Below are 18,211 nucleotides of genomic sequence, written 5' to 3'. Positions count from 1 at the left end.
TCCTGTGGGCGGGCAGGTGTGTGCCTGGGACAGCAGAGGGGAGGACAGGCCAGGCTGGGTGTGCAGAGCTGGGCAGGATGATAAAGGGCCTGTCCCCGGGGAAGGGAAAGAGCTGAGCCCATGAGCCCCGGGGTCACCCCACAAAGCGAGGGGAGGAGGGCGGGGGAATGGAGAGAGAGGGAAAGGGGAGGGAGCTAGAAGGGCCCCTGGGCCGTGTGCTGCGCAGGCTGGGTGCTACTGCTCTGACCCTCCGCCACCTTGTTACTTGGGGGAGGGAAATTGTTTCTCTGTGTCCTTGTGTAGGGCAGTTACAAGCAGGGGGCACAGAGACAGGATCTGGGAGTCCAGAGGCAGTGGGGGGCACACAGACAAGATCTGGGGGGCCCAGGGGATGGAGGGACACACAGATGGGAACTGGGGGCCCAGAAGTGGGGGGGAGGGGCATTGAATGAAGGAGGCAGCTAAAAGTGAGTGACAGGCATGTGTGTGTGTGTGTGTGTGTGTGTGGTGGGGGGGGGGCGCGCAGCTGTCTGGCTGTGGAGGGGGGAGGGGTGGAAAGGCCCAGCTGCATGGTGTGGGGCAAGGTGTATGGCACCTCTAGTGTTTCGGAAGGTCTGACGGGCCATGGGACATTAAACATTCATACTGGGAACCTGACCCCCTGCATTGTGTCTGCGCAGTCACTGACATGGGTCACCTTACAGACTTCAGCTCTGCCAGTCTGCCCACGGTGCTGTGCGCTTCCCCGAGCAGTGCCCAGCTGGGACCTCAGAGCAGTGTACTTTGCCACAGCAGTGCCAGCCTGCCCACGGTGCTGCGAGCTTCCCCATCACAGTGCCCATTGAGTGTGTCTATCCGACTGTGATGTGTGTGTGTATATCTGATTTCTCTGTGTGTAGCATGAGTGTATGCACATCGGTGCGTGTGTGTCTCATTCTGTGTGTGCAGTGGTGCGTGTGGGAAGTTCCTTGCATCCCAGGGACCTGGCGCTCGTGGGTCTCGCTGAGTGGCTGGAAACTGGGTCAGCAAGCTGCTGTGATGTCACAGTCGGTGCCATGCTTGGTGCACAGGGGCCCGGGAATCTGGGCCAGACACAGGGAGAGTGTGGCTGTAACCCACCCTGCCAGTGCCCCTCTACCCAGATAGTGCTCCCTGCTGGACTGGGCAGAGCCTTGCCTTGTCAGAGAACCCCTGCCCAGAGAGCGCCACTCCCCACTGGCAATAGGACAATCCGAGAATCCCCATTTGCTGGGAGCAGTACAAGGCCCATGACACATAGCTATGCACCCCTCCAGCAGAGGGCGGTGGTGGGCTAGCCAATGGGTTGCCCTCAGTGCAGCAGATCCTCTCCAGAAGAGAGGAGGGAAAAGCAGGCCTGGTCCTGGGAAGCAGGGTCACAGAGAGGATCAAGGACAGGCAGGACAGATGCACACTGGGGTGGAGGGGGTCGACTCCTAGTGTAGTGCATTAATTGGTCGGGCGGGGAATTGGGTCTGTCGCTGAGGGCCTGTGTCTTTTCTACCCTTTCGCTTGTTATACTGGGCACACAGACACATGGCGCACACCCAGACATGGGCGCATGGGGCACATCCAGACGTGGGCACACACCATGTGCTGTCCTGTTGCAGTTGGTTTCTTCTCCTGCCCAGGCTCTGATACATGATCATCTCAGGGCCTGGCTCCCCCAGACGCCAGGCTCCCGCCTAGATGCCTGGATTCCGGGACCAGCAGGGACAACTGTGATCATCCCATCTGACCTCGTATATAAGACACGCCAGAGAATACCCCACCCCCAATCATCCCCAGAGCAGAGCTGTTAGAAAAACATCCCCTCTTGCTTTAAACATTGTCAGTGATGGAGAATCCACCACAAGGCTTGGTGAGTCGGTCCAGTGGTTAATTACCGTGGCTTTTAAAAAGTTACGCCTTATTTCCAGGCTGAATTTGTCTCGCTTCAGCTCCCAGCTGTTGTGTCATGTTAGAGCTTTGGCTGCTAGCTGAAGAGCTCGTTGTTAATGGTCTGTTACTCTGTTCCCCACGTAGATAGTTTTAGGCTGTGATCAAGTCACCTCTGCACCTTCCCTTTGTTAAGCTAAATAACCTGCCCCCCATTTGCCTTTCTCCTTCCATCCTCCCTCTGTCTGGGCACCAGCTGCCTCCCCCAGCTCCATGTGCTTCTTCTCCAGCTCAGAAGCTGGGTGCATTGGAGCATTTCTCCCCGCCTACTCCCCATAGCTGCCAGCACTGCCCCACGCTGCTGGGTTGAGAAGAGGTGCCATGGCTGGGCCCAGAGGGGTACAAGCCGGCCCAGACTAGCAGCAGCCAGCGCCAGGGGTTTATTTCAGTTTATTCGCCCCAGCTGACCTGACATGGGCTCCCGTCTGCCCCCTTCACTGAATCATCCCTCTGCCATAGGGCAGGGGAGACCCACCCCCCAGCACGGGGGAGGCACCATGCTGCATCCACACCAGGAAATGTTTTGAGGGTGTTCTGCCCCCGCCCAGTCCCACCAAGGGCCCCAGTCCCTCCCTATGGGAGCTATAGGGTACCCCATCCCCGTGCCAGCGTGGCTCTACGCCCCCGCCCCCAGCAGAGAGTCACATGGTGTTGATCAGCACCCCGGCCGGCCCCACCAGCTGACTGCCTGTGGGGATCCCTGCTGTGCAGTTGGCTCCCTGAATCGTGTCCCGTGCTCTCTAATAGCCTTATGGCTTTAAGATACAAAACCATTTAAGATGTTTATCTTTTGCTTTCCTGCTGCTTAATCCCCTGATCCTGCCCCTGTGAACAGCTGTTCAGGCCATTAAATTGGAATTTCACTAACGGGAGATCGAGTGGCTGCCCAATGGGTTGTGGCAAGGAGGCCAAATCCCCCCCCCCAGGGACCCACGGTAGAGGCTGCCCATCTCCCCCTGGCACAAGGAGTGCAGGAGAACATTACGATTTGTAGCACCCGCCAAGATCAGGCCCCTGTCAGGTGGGGCGCCGTGCGCAGCCAGGCCCTGCGCAGACCTCCACTGAGATTGGGGCCCCCCTTGTGCCAGGCAGCTCTGTGAGCTTCCCGCCGCCGCCTTGCACGGGGCACGAACACGTTGAGGTTGGCAGCTAAAGGCTGTGTCCTGGGTGCCAGCGGCTGGGCGGGTACTGGTGAGCCCCCATTGGCCCGCGGCATTGCGTGGCTCAGAGGCAGTGGGTTCTGTGGGTCGCGGGCGGTGGCTAGGAAGATCTGCCAGGGGCAGCTCTGGGGTGCGACATGGGATCCAAGATCGCCACTGGTGCAGGGCATGAGGCCTGCTGCACTCTCTTCTGGCAGTCCTTGACCCCAGCTGCAAGGTGCTCTTCCTCCAGCCTGACCCACTGATTTAAAGGGCTGGCCTCATTCTGCCCGGCTGCCTCACCCACCACTCCCCCTCCCCCACGCTGCTGCACTTGTGATCACAGCAGTTGTGCAGGAGAGTGCCACACCACCGGGGGAGATGGGGTGAAGAGGACATGTGCGGGGTGGGAGTGAATTTGGGGCTGCCACTGGCTGCCAGGGCAGGAGCTGGGCAGGCCTCCCTTATCGCTCCCCCCTGCTGCACTGTGGTTGAGCTCCAGCCTCCCAAGCTCCACCCACCCCCCAAACCAAGCCCCACCCCCAGGAGAATGAGTATCTCCCCATCCTCCTGCCGGTTTCTCACCTCACTTTGATCAGCAGAGCCATGTTCCACTGGGATGGCACCACAAGTGTCATCAGTAGGCTCCAGAGTTGACGGCTCCCCTGTGATGAATAAGGGTGGCTAGTAGCCATCCCGGAGCCACTGGTTCAGGCTACCTGCAAACTCAGGGACGCAGCGCTCCCTCTGCTTAGATGCCCCATTCCCAATAGCTTCCCACCCAGCTCATTTCATCCTCCAAAGTCAGGTGTGCGGGAACAAGGGAGCAAACAGAGTTAGGAATAGGCCAGGGGTGCAAACCAAGGTCCAGGAGGAAACTGTCTTCCCCTCTCCCTCCCACCATCGCAACTGACAGACCTGTTTGCACCTGGAAGGGCTGGAGCCTTCCTCACTCTTTTCAATGGACGCTGAGCGGCCAGAGCCTCCCCCCAAGCTCCCGGCACTACTGGGGGCCGGCTCCCTCCCACCCACAGCCCAGGGAGGCATCTGCTGGGGTGGCCAACAAGGGGCCACTGGGAGCCAGGGGGCTCACACCATCCATGCTGCCATGGGGCATCTGAGCCAACCCCAGCTTTATCTCCTCTTGTAGACACGAAAGCTGTGCCCCTTCTTGGCTTGCTGTGCCACAGCCAGTGCCCCCTGGTGCCCCCCGGCTGGCTGGCTGGGCTTGCTCGAGGCTGGGCTCTGCTCTGCCGCCGTAGCTAGCGTGGTCTGTGTGAGGACCCGCTGGCCAGACCCCTTTGAGCCTGGGTGGGGATTTGGGTAGGAGGGGTGGGGGAGATGCCCCCATGGGTGCCTGTGGAAAAGTGGGACCCCTGGGTGCGGGCAGGGGAAGGGAGAGCGGTGCTGCCCCATGGGAAGGCTCCATCGCGTGATCGCACGGGCTTGTGCTGCTGTTCTGCAAGAGGAGCAGGGCGAAAGGGCCATGCATATTTCATGAGGTGAATGACGTGACCTGGAAAGGCAGAGCCTCCCTCCCTCCAGCGCAGAGCCAGGCCCTGTCTCTGCCTCCACAGGTGCGTGGCCGAGAGACCCGGCCGGGGCCCCAACTCCTGACCCACCCCACTCAGCAACTGATCCCTAATCCCCACCTGATCAGCCCTCTCACTCCCCCCCCCCCCCACTCAACCTCATGCCCCCCTGAACCTCTAGTAATGGGGAGACGAAGAAGTGGAGAAGGGCAAGAGGGCGCGAGTGAACATGGGGTCCGCGCATGCCCTGCCACTGAAGTTAGATGGTGGGCAGGGAGCTTGGGGCAGCAGTCCCCCAGTTTATGTCAGTTGCAGGGCGATAACTCTGGGACCTAATGATGGTTAGCAGCCTACGCAGCTAAAAGGGGAACCCCCTCCAGAGCAATTGGCGCAGGCTGGCTGCAGACTCAGGTAGCATCATGCAGGTGTGCTGACTCTGTTCCAGGATTACCTCTTCAGCGATAAAAGCCTGCAATGGGGGTGGTCAGTAGGGGGCATGCAGTTGGGGCACCCCTTGGTTGGGCCTGCAGGATTCTCCCCAAATCACTGCCCGCTCTCTTGGGTGTGAGCGGGGAGGAATCTGTGCCAGCTGGCACGGGGAGCTGGCCAGGAGGACATCTATCCTGTCAGGACTCAGACCTACCAGTCTTGGGTCTTGTCATCCTCCCGCCCTGAGCTAGGATACAGAGAGCGAGCCAGAAGCCAGCAATCTGAGTAGCGCCGTGCCGCCCGGGCAGGGGCAGGCGCTCTCAGAAACAGAACCCCGACTCGGTTGCTGCTCCCACGCTCAAGTGACTAAGTCCGACAAACCGGTCTAAAATAATAGAATTTTTTTTAATAAATCATTTTCCAACCCTTTTTTTTTTTTTGCTTGTTGGGGGGAGGGAGGCGGGGCGAGCAGCAGAAAAACATCCAGCATCAGACATGAGTGTCGGTGGAGAGGGGTCAGAACTGCAGAGTGGGACTTTTGGGGGGGGGGGGGGGGAGGGAGGAGAACCCACCAGACTTAGGGGAGGAAGGAAATGAACTTTCTAGTCCCGTGCCCAGTCCAGGAACATGGAGAAGAGGAAGGGAGAGGTGTGTGTGCTTGGGGAGGGGGGGAGGAAGGCATGGAGGAGAGGGAAGGAGGGCCTGAGCAGGAGAGAAGCACTGTGGGGGAGGGTGGGGGACTAGAGGGTGGGTGCAGAGGGGATGCTGCTCCCTCGCTCCCCCTTGGGAGACTGCAAGGGCGGGTTGTTAGTAGGCTGGAGGGAGGGTTAGAGGGGTGCAGGCAGTGAGCTTGGGGGGTGAGCAGGTTACAGGGGGAGTAGGTGGGACAGGGTGGGGTGGCAAGTGCGGCTTGGAGGAAGTGATGGGACGGTGAGGTTAGAGGAATGTGGGAGTTAGAAGGCTGCAGGGGGCAGTGGTTGGGAGAGGGTAATGGGGGGATTAGAGAGGTGCAGGGGGAGCAGAGGGTTGGAGTGGGGGGAAAATCAGAGGGGCACCAATCCCCTCTTTCTCCAGCAGGAGGCTGGGCTTAACTCTTGGAGGGCACCCTGCAGACCCCTGTAGGGGAGGAGACATCCAAGAGCTGGCACACAGGCAGGGGGGGCGCTATAGCCAGGTCACATCCCGCCTGCACCCCACCGGGGGTGTAGGGAGGGGTCCCTGAGCAACATCCACAGGGGGTGGGGGACTGTGATGGAAAGGTCCATTGGGGGTGTCACTGGGGGTTCCCTGGAGGTGTGGGGGGTCCACTGGGGAGGGAATTTGGGGGTGGCAGTGGGGGGGGGGCTCCCTGGGAGGTCCCATGGGGTGTGTGGGGTCCTTTAGGGGCACACCCTCTTCTCACTGGTGGGCTCCCCTCCAAAAGCAGACAAGGAGCAGGAACACGTGGGGCATCGGGAAAGCACCCGTGGTCCCAGACCCACCCTCCCACTAGCCAGCTGCCCACAGAGGCAGGTGGGTGGGAGGACACCAAGGCCCTGCAGGCCCCCCGCCAAAGTCTCAGTCCCGGAGGGGGGAGGGGGCAGGGCCTGCCCCCCTCAGTCTCAGTGCCCTGGAGAGTTACTTAGAGCCTCTTTCCCCCCCCTCCCCTCCGCCGTCTCTGTCCTCGCTCAGTTCGTGGCAGTTCCGTGGGGCTGGGTCAGAGCCAGGGGGGCCCCAGCAGCAGCAGTAGGAGAGGGGGCAGGGCTGCGGGCAGGGTGCCTGGCCGGCAGGCCCTCGAGTCCAGCGGGGAGCAACCGGGCCCAGCGCAGCCCTCTTTGAGCCGGCCTTCCTCACTGCCGTAGCCGGCCCAGGAGTCCACCTCAGTGGGCGAGTCATACTTCGGGCTGCGGATATCGCTGGCCGGCAGGTCCCGGTAGAAGGAGGAAGGGTCGGCGGGGGGCGCCCCAGCCTCCCCCAGCCCGTATAGGTGGTTGGAGGAGCCGTTGCTCCAGGGCCTGCCCGCCCCGGCCTCCCCAGTCCACTTGGGCTTGGCGGCCCCCGCGGGCCGGGCCGGGGCGTGGTTGGCCGGGGGGCAGTCCCGGAAATCGGCCTGGCTCAGGTAACGCAGGTCCTGGCCCTGGCGCTCTGGCGGGGTGACGCAGGTCACGGCCGAGCTGGAGACGCGGGCACGCTGGAACCAGGCCCACAGGGAGCTGGCCCGGCAGTCGCAGGCCCAGGGGTTGTTGTTGAGGCGCAGGAACTCCAGGGAGGGCAGCTCGGCCAGCGTCTCGCCTGACAGCGTCGCCAGGCTGTTGTCGAACAGATAGAGGATGGTGAGCTTGGCCAGGTCATGGAAGGCCCAGCGGTGCACCGAATGCAGCCGGTTGACGTGCAGCAGCAGCCGGTCCAGCCCCCACAGCCCCCGGAACACGTGCTCCGACAGCACCCGGATCTTGTTCCCGTGCAGGAAGAGGTGGCTCAGGTTGGCCAGGTCCGCAAACAGGTCGTCCTGGGAGATCAAGGAGGAAGGATGGAGAGAGGGGTAGCAAGGAAGGAAGGGAGAGCGGAGGAGAGAAGGAAGGACAGATGGACGGAGGGGATAGAAAGAAGAAAGAACGGAGGGGAGAGAGAAGAGAAGGGGTAGATGGAGAGAGGGAGGAACAGACAGAGGGGGAGGGAGGAAGGGAAGGAAGGAGACGGGGTGATGGAGAGAGGGAGAAGGAAAGCAGGAGAGGCAGAGCGATGACATGGGGATGGAGGGGTGGGGGTTGCAGGAAGGGAGGGGGCGAGATGGCAGCAAGAGGGAGGCAGGTGAGTCAGACATGATAAGCTTTGCCCTTGACCCTCTGCCCTCCCACCCCCCTGGGCTGTGTGATCTCTGTGGGGCAGGGCACTCCATGCTGCAGGCAGTGACGTCCCTCCCCACCCCAATGCAGGCTGCGGAGGCCGGGCTGCTCCTTGCCGTGAGTGAGCCGCAGCGCCCGGGGCCGGATGGACTTGTGGTTTGAGAGTAGCTGGCTGGCAAAGCACCAAGGTGCCCCTCTGCTCCCCCCAGCCTGTCCACAGGAGAGTGGGGGGAGGGGAGCTGCATCGGCTGCGCCCAGCGGGCAGCCGGGCTCCCGGCGAGGGGACAGGTGGGGATCTTCGGCTCAGCCGAGAGAATCAGCCCCCAGCCCAGCAGGACTGGAGCTGGCACCCGCTAGAGGGGAAAGGCCCCATCTCCCATTCCCCACCCCTTGAGCCACCAGTCCCCCTAGCCCGAGACCCAGCTGGCTGTGGGGTTCCTGGGTGCAGGGGCTGGCGTGAGGGGCCTCTGCCTGTCCGTCCTGGCGGCCGTGTTTCCTGCCCCCACCCACCTGGAGGTAGAGCAGGTTGTTCTCCTGCAGGTACAAATACTGGAGGCTGAAGAGGCCGCGGAAGAGGGTGCTGGGCAGGCTGCTGAGCTGGCAGCGGTAGAGATGCAGAGACTGCAGGCGCTCCAGCCCCCGGAAGGTGTCAGGGTCCAGGCTGCGCAGGTTGCGGTTGTCCCCCAGGTCCAGCTCCTCCAGGGCAGGCAGGTGGCGGAAGGTGCCGGGCTGGATGGAGGAGATGTTGTTGGAGTACAGCCAGAGGGTGACAGTGCTGGGCCCGAAGGTGCCCGCCCGCAGTGCCCCGATCAGGTTGTTCTGCAGGAAGAGGCGCTGGGCGTGGGGTGGCAGCACCAGGGGCACCGACGAGAAGTTGTTGGCCTGGCAGCTGACCGTGGGCGGGGAGAAGTAGCAGGTGCACAGCATGGGGCAGGTGGGCGCCCCCTGGGGCAAGACCGCCAGCAGGGCCAGGAGGCAGAAGAGGGGGGCAGCTGAGCCTGCAAACAGAGAAGCAAGGAGGTGAGGGGGGAGGTCACTGAACTGGTGCCATCTGGCACATCAGCTCCAGGCTGGGGTCCCACTGCCCCCAGAGCCCCCCTCCACCCAGTTGGGGCCACCCCCCACCCTGGATCCCAGCAGGCCTGCGAGCCCCTCCCCCAACCAGCCAGGACCACCGCCCAGCAGGAGTGGGGGGGCCATGCCCCTGCCCCCCCACGTGCATTCCTACCCAAGCAAACATTTGTGTGATCCCATGTGCAACGATTGGTGGGAGAGGGGGGAGTGTTCTTTGGGCACCTCCCCCCACGGAGTTCCCATTCCAGGGGCCCTGGGCAGGTTTCCCAGGCCCAAGGCCATGGGTCCCTTGACCGAGGTGGCGACCGTTCCCGCGGGCACGTGTGATCTCGTACGAGCGGTTCTCCGCGCGGGGCGGCGCTAGCTCCTGTGCGGCGTGGGCTCCCCGCGAGCGTGTGTCCCATGTGCAAATGCATGTGCCCGGAGCGTGTGTAGGTGGGTGGCTGACGCCAGAGCGAGTGACACAAGCTGCTGCCTTCCTGTTCACACCACCTCCGCCTCCTCCTCTCCCCTTCCCCACTCAGGGCCAGCACGGCGCACGTGCCCCGCTCTGTGCAACGCAGCTCCAGCCACACTCCCACGGGGCTGATCAGCAGGGGTTGGTATGGAAGTGGGGGGCCTCCTTTCTGGGCTGAGAGTCTCACTCTGGGGGAGCTCACTCACGTGGGCATGAACCCCCCACGCATCCCTCGGCTTCAGTCAGGTACAGGACAGTCACAGAGCTCCGCAAAGACAACCCCAATCACCCCATACTCCGGGCATCCCTAGATCTCTGACTGCCAGAAGCTGGGACTGGACGACAGGGGATGGATCACTCGATAATTGCTCTGCTCTGCTCATTCCATCTGTAGCACCTGGGATTGGCCCCTGTGGGTAGACAGGATACTGGGCTGCACGAACCCTTGTCTAACCCTGCATGACCATTTCTATGAGCATTCTCTGCCAGCTCCACTCCCTGTCTCTCACCGTGGGGCATCGATAAAGTTCCTCCAAACTCTGTACAGGGAACTCCCGGCCTCTCACCATGGGGTGTCGATAAAGTTCCCCCAAGCCCTGTATGGGGCACTTCCTGGCTCTCTCTGGGAATTTGAGGAGCCGAATTTTGATCCTTTAATCCTGCTCAGAGGATTAGACAGTGTCCCCTTAGCCGTGGTCCAGCAGTGTCCTCTTAGCAACCCACTGGGGCTGGCCAGAAGTCCAGCAGTGCCCAGAGCTTGTGGGACTGTTCTGTGCCCCCTCCCCCTCCCACCTCCTCCCACCCAGTGGCTGTAACCCAAGGAGCCTCATCCATAATTCAGGCCTGTGGCTCTCTCTAAGTGTAGGTTGAAGGGGGAGGAGGGGGAGGAGAAGGGCTGGAAGATTCTCGTCCTACCCCCCTCCCACGCCTGCATGGCCATCAGCATGGCCTGGGCCCAGCAGGGCAGCTCTCTCCCTCAGGGTGGGCTCATCTCCCTCAGGGCCTGCCCCATTCTCTCTCCCTGCCCCAACCCCCCACCCTTCCCCCTTCAGACCCCTGCCCCAAGCTCCCATACCTGCCCCAGCTGGGCTGCCCTGCTGCCAGCTGCTGGGCAGGGGTCCCTCACCGGAGTCTGGCTCCTTCAAGAGAGGCTGGGGTGGCAACCCTCACCCAGCCCACACCGCCCACGCCCCCTATGCATTTCACCAGCCTTCCTGCCTCATCAGTGCCTCGGCTCCCCCCACCCCAGTGGGGATGGTGCGGCTGCCACCTCCCCCCTTCTGTTACCTGGTGGGCTCTATGCCAGCATCTCAGACTCCTGCCCCGGCATATGCCCCATGGTGCCTTCCCCCAGGGCTGTGGCAGTCCCTCCCTTTCCAGGTCTCCGGGTCTTCAGCCACTTTTTTTGCTCTTTGGAATGACCCAGGCTCCGGCTATAGGTAGCTCCCTCACATCTGTACGATCCCCTTCTTCCCTCTGCTGAGGGCTGGGGCAGCGCCTGTGCCCTACCGGCTCATGCTTAGATGCCCATCTGACCAGCCAACAGGAGAACCACCGACCCAGGAGGCGGGGCTGAGGGAGCAGGGTACTTGGCTGTGGAAAGAGGGGATCAGGGAGGCGGGTATAGAATCTGGTGGGCACGGGGTGGCAAAATTCACCCTGTGGGGCCAACGCTAGGGCAGTGAGCCCCAGGGGTGGGGGAGGTCGAGAGGGGACCAGAGGAACGGGAGAGGACATGGACGGGCAGAAACTGCAGATCTCAGGCACACAGGGAGCAGTCCGGCATCCCACTGAGGTGGGGATGGAAGGTGGGAACAGGGTGGAGGTGGCTGCTGATGGGAAGGAGGATGGAGACTGTGGGGCTGAAGGCTCCAAGGGTGAGGGCTGGTCCCCATAGGATCAGACGCTTAGACATGGGGGGAGGAAGGAGCCCTCAGAGGAGGCAGCCTGCAGGCAAGGAAGGCTCCACAGCTGAGAAGAGAGTGAGGATGAAGGCTCTGAGGAGCAGAAGGGGGGGGGAGAGGGGCAATACCTGAGGAAGATCACCCAGCAGGGGAGGCCTTGGGCTGGTGACGCAGCGAGTGATGCAGGCGAGGGGCCTCCGTGGTGTCGGGAGCCACTCCGGGCTCATCCATAATTTAAGACCCCCCAAAATAAGCCACGCCGGACACTCTTGCATACATGCAATGGCTATAAATGGTAACGGGCACCTGGACCAGGCCAGCAGGAGGCAGCACCGCCAAGCCTACCCTCACTCCTTCCATCCCTCCCCACCCCGGGCGTAGGCAGCAACACCAGACCCTCCCCTTGTGCGCTCAGCTCCTATGATCCCTGCTTCTCCCTCTCATATCCCCCCAGCCCATCCCTCCCCACCTGCCCCCTCCCTCGCCCCATCTGTCCCATTCCCCCTCTTATGAGCGGAGTCAGCGCTGGAGTCACCAAATGCCCCAGAGAAGAACATGCTCCCTCCCAATCTACCCCAGAGCTGTTCGGAAGGGGGCACAGCTGGCACCCTTCCCCACCAGTCCCCAATTGGGGGGCCTGGGAGAATCCCCCCAGGCAGCCAGTCCCCCAACTCCATGGCTCAATCAGAGCTAGCACCCCCTCCAGGGGAAATGTGCAATGTCCCATTTCCCACCCCACAGCCAGCCAGCCCCCCTGCCTTGGGGCTGGATGGGAGCCAATGCCCCCCTAGAGGGGAAAGGCCTCAGGTCCCATTCCCTGGCCTGCCCCCAGGGTGACTAAGCAGATGGGTGTGTGGGGAGGGGTGTGGCACCGCCGCTGACCTTGGGGGCAGGGAGTGATTGGTTCCCCCATTCCCTGTGTGTGTGTGTGGGGGGGGGGGGTGCAGAGGGGTAGAGGACAGAGCATGCTGGCTGACCTGCTCCAGCTCTCCCCTCCCCACATCACACTGCCCTGAACACCCCCCACCTCCTGAAGACAGGGCACTAATAATCCCTCCTTCCCACCCCACCCCAGGGCTTGTCTTATTGATGCACCAAATGCTGTGTGTTCTGCTGCCCCCCGGCACCATCCTGTCCATGGCCAACCTACACTGTCTCATCTTCCTTTCCCTGGCTACCCTCTTCCATGCCCCCCACCCCCAGGGTGCTGGTGTTGCCCCGCCCCATCCCATCACACCAGCCCCAGGGAGCTGTACCACCACTGTCCCTGCCCCTTGCCCCAGCCCCAGCTGGTTTATCCCCCACTCAGCAATGTCCTGCTCCCACCCCCCACCTTCACTGTCCTGTCTATGCCCCTCCCGAGCACTGTGTCCTCCCTCCAGCGGGCACCACATCATCTGTGCCCCCCCAGCACTGTTCCCCCTCCACGTGGCACTGCCCCCCCAGCACCAACCTAGCCCCCCCATGCTCCCAAGCCACCAGAGGCTCCCCGAGCTGACCCAACCAGTCCCACGGGGCCCCGTGGGGGAAGCCGGAAAGCCAGCTGGCAATGGCAGGCTTACCTTGCAGGAGGCACCCCCGCCGGGGCAGCATGGTGCCAAGGTGAGCGTGGAAGGGCAGACGCACGGAGCCGGGCAGGGGGCAGATCCAAGCCTAGGTGCCCAGCACCGATCCAGCGGGAACGGGGTGTTTTGCCAAAGGCCAGCGCGCCGGGGCTCAGCGCCCACGCATGGGGGACCCGGTCGGCGTGCGGAGTCCGCAGGGCTCACGGGTGCCCGCTGCCCGCCGGTGCCCGGGGCGCTCAGCCCGGCGGCGGTGCCCGGGCAGGGGGCGCTCAGCGCAGCGCGCTCTCCGGTGCCCGTGCGCGCAGTCCGGTGCGCGGCTGTGCCCAGGCGCTCACGGCCAGACGGTGGAAGCAGCCGAAGCTCGGCGCTGCGCCCCCCCGGAGGGCACCGTCCCGGTTTATCCCCCACTGCGCCGCCGACAGCGAGCGCACGGCGGCCTCATGCCGGAGAGAGGAGGGGAGGCGGGGCGCTGCGCTCCTGGCTCCCCTGCGCTGCGCTCCCGGGCCGCTCGCGGGGAGGAGTGAGCCCTGCGCGCCGCGCAGCCTTATCCCGGCCCGGCGGCTCCTCCCCCCTGCCGCGGGGCCGCCGCTTAACCCGTTGCGGGGCCGGGCTCCGCCCCGGGCCACCCACCGAGCTCCACCAAGGGGCACTGACTAGCCCCCTCCCCGTTCCCCAGCCCAGAGCCCCCGATGCCAACCAGGGCGGGGAGCGGGGCAGCGGGAGAGCTCGGTGGGCTGGGCCGGACAGCGACCCCCAGCCCACAATGGCTTCGGTGGGCATCCCCGCGGGGCGCCCCGTGTCCCATTCCCCGCCCTGGTGCCGGATTAAGGCCAGCGCAGCGCCCCCTAGAGGGGAAAGGCCCCAAGTTCCATTTCTGGCTCCCCCCTCCGGGGAGCCAGCAACCCCCAGAAGGGAAAACTGGCCCGTCCCATTCCCCACCCTGGGGCTGGACAGGGTCTGGCTCACCACCAGCCATCCAGCGGGGGGCTAAAGGCGGGGCTTAAAGTGGGAAGTGGGAGGAGCCAAGGGATGGACTTCCCCCCCCATCCAACCCCTCCCTTGCTCCGGGGCTCTGATGGGCACATCTGGGAGCAGAGCCAGGTGGGAGGGGGAGGAGGAGCCACTGCCAGTGAGCTGGGAATGGGCACCAGCTGGTGCTGGCATTGCCAGGGACTCATCTGCCAACAGGCAACACACTCCCAGGAAACCAACCAGTAACTCTGGCCTTGTCTCCCCTCCCCTCCTTCCCTTCTCTGTACATCTTGCCACTCTGGGGCAGTTCAGAAGTCATTTGCCCAGCTGATGCCATGCAGAACTTGCCAAAATTCACATTGCCAGCTGCCCCCAGTGGGATCCGTGTCCCAGAACACCAGGGCTGGGATTCACGTTCCTTCCTGCTCCAGTGGGTTGCACAGCCCAGGGCACATAGGCCAGGATTCACACTCCCAGCACCGCCCCCGCCCCCGCCCCCCCCCCCCGCCCAGCCCTCTGTGCTCTGAGGGGAAGGGGAGGTTGATTGACCATGAGCTGTTCTCTCTTGCTGACAAAACACAGCAGGGCTCTCTCTGCCCCACCCTTGGCCATGTCACCCAGGGCTGGGCAGAGGGCTGGGTTGGCGGGCTATGCCAGGCTACTGCGGCACAAGCTGGCGCAGGGTTTGTTTGCTGCGCTGCCTCCGGCGCAGCTCCCAGGGAGTGAAATATCACAAGATGGAGAGACAGACGCTGCGGGTGCGGGTGGGCGGTGGGCGCTGACTCAGGGGGCTGTCATCCGCTGCTGGCCATGTGCTCCGTGCCTGGGGGGGACCCACAATGCACCAGGCTCAAGCACGAATGGGCCACACAAAGTCTGGGTGCTTGCCAATGCCCTCCACACCCCCTTAAATTGGGCCCCAACCTTTCCCACATACCTAACCCCCCACGGTACCCTCACCCCACAGAGCTACCCACCCCCTTCAGCATACCCCCAACTCCCCTTGCCTCCCTGCCAAAGAGCTACCCCACTCCAGCATACCCCCACTCCATGTCTGGGTCCCAAGGGATTAATTGTCCATGAAAGGTAAAATCCCCTGGTTCCCAGTACTCCTCAGGAAGCATTCTGTGGGGCAGAGATGAGCAGCCTATGTCCTCACCCCACAAGCAGAGACTCATGCTGTATGCCCCCTGTCCCCCACATGGGGGGCAGGCTGTGGAACTGGGCACCACAGGGGCAGGGTAGGGAGTGTGTGGTGGGGGGGACCCGCAGCTTCTGGCATTGGAGCCCCTCCCTTGGCACCAAGGCGGGTATGGCCTGGGCTCTGCGTGGATAGGAAAAGCCCCAGCGCCATGTCCCTCTAACATCCTAGACTGAGAGATAACACCCCTGAGGATCTATGGCTCTGACCTCTGGCCCCAGGGTCAACACGAGGTGGGAGCTGTGTCCCAGTTCCTGCGCTAGACAGACAGATGGGCATGGGATAGACCGATAGAAAGACAGATGGGGTGTAAGCAGCTAGATAGAGACAGTTCAGAGAGAAAGACAGCTAGACAAGTGTGTACGGGATAACTAGATTTATTGTTGTGTTTGAGATGGATGGATGGATAGATGTGTATGTGACAGACAGTTGATTAGAAAGATTGATCGATCATTAGCTATGGAGATAGATGGATGGGGGCAGACAGCTGAATTCCTTTGCATGCTCTCTAACCTTATATACTCACGTAACCTTCCTTAACCTCATCACCCATACTCAGCTCCCACCTCACTGCTGACAAGTTACATAGCAAGAAGCCCCTGTGCCCTGCTACTGATATGATGTACACAACTCAGTGCTGAAATGAAGCAGACCGGATCTCCCTGGGCGCACATGCACCTCTCCTGTGATCATGCATGGGGGGGGGGGGCAGTGAGAGGGGCTCACGTACACATCCAGAGGGACGTACACATCCCCCCAGGTCACCGCATGTCACAATCACAGCTCTGCCAAGCTGCTCCAGCCAACCCCTCCACCATTCAATAGAGTGACACCTCACCCAGTGACTGCAGCCGAAGTGCATGCAGAGAATTGCCAGGGACTCCAGCTGGCTCTAGGGGACAGAGTTAAGGATGTGGGGGCGTTTACCTTCACGCTGTAGCGCCTGATTTTCAGAGGTTTAAGTTTAGCTGAATTTGATGATCTGGAAGAGCACGAGATAGCACCTGGCAAGCATCACACTGCATTAATGAAAATGTTTGCTATTTAATAGATAGACATAGATAGATTAGCGTGGAGTTAAGATTAAGAGCAGCATTCTGTTTACAGCTCAACGCTGGTAAGTGCTCTGAAGTCCGCACGCACTCAGATTGCCTTGAAATGTGACAATCCTCATGGGGGCACCGAGTTCAGTTACTGAGCCAAACATGGGGCTATTTCATAGACCCATAGAGTCCAAGACCAAAAAGGGACCAATGCGATCATTTCATCTGACCTTCTGTATAACACAGGTCAGAGAGCTTCCCCAAATCATTCCTAGAACAGATCTTTGAGAAAAACAGCCCATCTTGATTTAAAATTTGTCAGTGATGGAGAATCCACCCCAAGGGTGAGACAGTAGTTCCAACGGTTAATTACCCTCACTGTTAAACATTTACACCTTATTTCGAGCCTGAATTTGTCTGGCTTCAGCTTCCAGCCATTAGACTGTATTATATGTTTCTATGCTAGACCGAAGAGCCCATTATTATATAATTGTTCCCCATGTAGATACTTACAGACTGTGATCAAGGCACCCACTAACGTTCCCGTCGTTAAGCTAAATAGATTGAGCTCCTTGAGTCTACCACTATAAGGCATCTTTTTTCTTTTCTTTTCATTAAGTTTTTATTATTATTATTATTTTTTTACATGTATAGAAAAAACAAACATAATGAAATATACATAAACTTTTCATAATATATTAACCATTTTCTACCTAACCTTAGCTATACAGTAAACATTTAATGAGGCAGGTTTTCTAATCCTTTAATCATTCTTGTGGTTCTTCTCTGAACCTTCTCCAATTTACCACCATCTCTTGGAAGATTGCCATTCTAGCTGGTTAGTCTGTGAGATCTGAGGCGATCACAAGGCAATGTGGCTGCAGATTGACCCAGGGGGTTCTGAGATAAAGCCCCTGTCCGCCTCCCTTCCCCCGAAAAAAATCTTGTCTTAAAGTTGACATGTTTTCTGGCAATGTTTTTTTTTTTTGCACATAGCTGGAGATCAAACCAGGGCTGAGATCATCACACCAGGGTCTCAACTGCTTGAAAGTTGCCTCTACAGCAGGGAAAGTCAATTATTTTTTGTCAAGGTCCAAATTTCTTGGTCAAGGTACAGTCAAGGTCCAGACCAGAGAAAATAATAAGAATAATGATAATAATAAGTCAATAAAAAGATTTTGGGGTCCGTTCAAAAGCATCTGGCAGTCTGCATTTGGTTCACGGTCTGCCTGTTGACTACCCCTGCTCCAGAGTGCATGGTACCCCCAGCCAGTGGGGGGACATCAAGTTACAATGTTATTAACTAAAGGGTTTGCTTCTTCATTTAGGCATGTGCCTAGCAGGGCTAAGACTCATGCCCTAAGTGGATAGTACTGTGCATGTGTGGAGAGAGAGGCTAAGGGGGCTGAAACACAGCTATGCTTTGTCGTATGTGAGTGGTTCAAGGAGGTGTGTTCTGACTACTAAAACTGTGCCGCACCCCTCCCCTAGGAGTTCAAATCTGAAATGAAAAAAGGCAATTTGCTCCAACCTGGCCAAGGGGTTTTTATTTGGGTGAAATGTAACTGGAATGCTGCCACATATTCAGAAAGCACTAGCACTATTTTTTACAACAAAAAACATGTCGATGTTGGCTGGGAGGTGATGGGGGTAGACGAATAGGTGGGGATGGGAGAAGAAGGTTTGGGGTGAGTGAGGGGATGGCGACTCTGGGGAGAGAGATACATAAGGATGGGTCAGTAGGAGAGAGTTGGTAGGTCAGGAGAGGAGAAGGGGTTTAGGTGGAGTCAGAAGGAAGGGCTCGGGCTCAGGGAAGAGGGATGCCACATTACCTTCTCATGAGTGCCAGGATCTAGGGTCTACCTCTCTTTGGGGGTCTGAGCATCTCTCCCTGTCTTTATATGTGTCCCAGGAGCTGGGGATCCCCAGCTTCTGTGTGTGTGTGGGGTTTGACCCCTCCCCCCCATCCATGCCTGCCTCATGTAAGCCAGGATAAGAGGGACTTGGCCCTCTTGGAGTGTCTGAGCCCCTCTCCCTACTCCCCCATGTCAGTTGGAATCAGAGGGGCCTTGTCCCTCTATGGGGATTTGAGCCTGTCTTCCTGCCTCCCATGT

General features: G+C 60.4%; 1 protein-coding gene across 1 annotated transcript; it reads right to left on the bottom strand.

Moving 5' to 3' along the window:
• Window positions 1-5,646: 5,646 nt before the first annotated feature.
• Window positions 5,647-13,169, bottom strand: RTN4RL2 (reticulon 4 receptor like 2). Its single transcript, XM_067550603.1, has 3 exons — window positions 12,879-13,169; window positions 8,392-8,879; window positions 5,647-7,544 (listed from the first exon to the last, which is right to left on the bottom strand). Exons 1-3 carry the CDS (start codon window positions 12,907-12,909, stop codon window positions 6,753-6,755), a joined length of 1,311 nt encoding a protein of 436 aa, XP_067406704.1. The 5' UTR covers window positions 12,910-13,169; the 3' UTR covers window positions 5,647-6,752.
• Between the last annotated feature and the right edge of the window lie 5,042 nt (window positions 13,170-18,211).

Source organism: Emydura macquarii, unplaced genomic scaffold, assembly GCF_026122565.2.
Source record: "Emydura macquarii macquarii isolate MOO-44397 ecotype Brisbane River unplaced genomic scaffold, CSIRO-AGI_Emac_v2 contig_1305, whole genome shotgun sequence".
Taxonomy (NCBI): Eukaryota; Metazoa; Chordata; order Testudines; family Chelidae; genus Emydura; species Emydura macquarii.
Note: the sequence above shows the minus strand (reverse complement) of the source record. Positions and strands in the feature narration are given on the sequence as shown.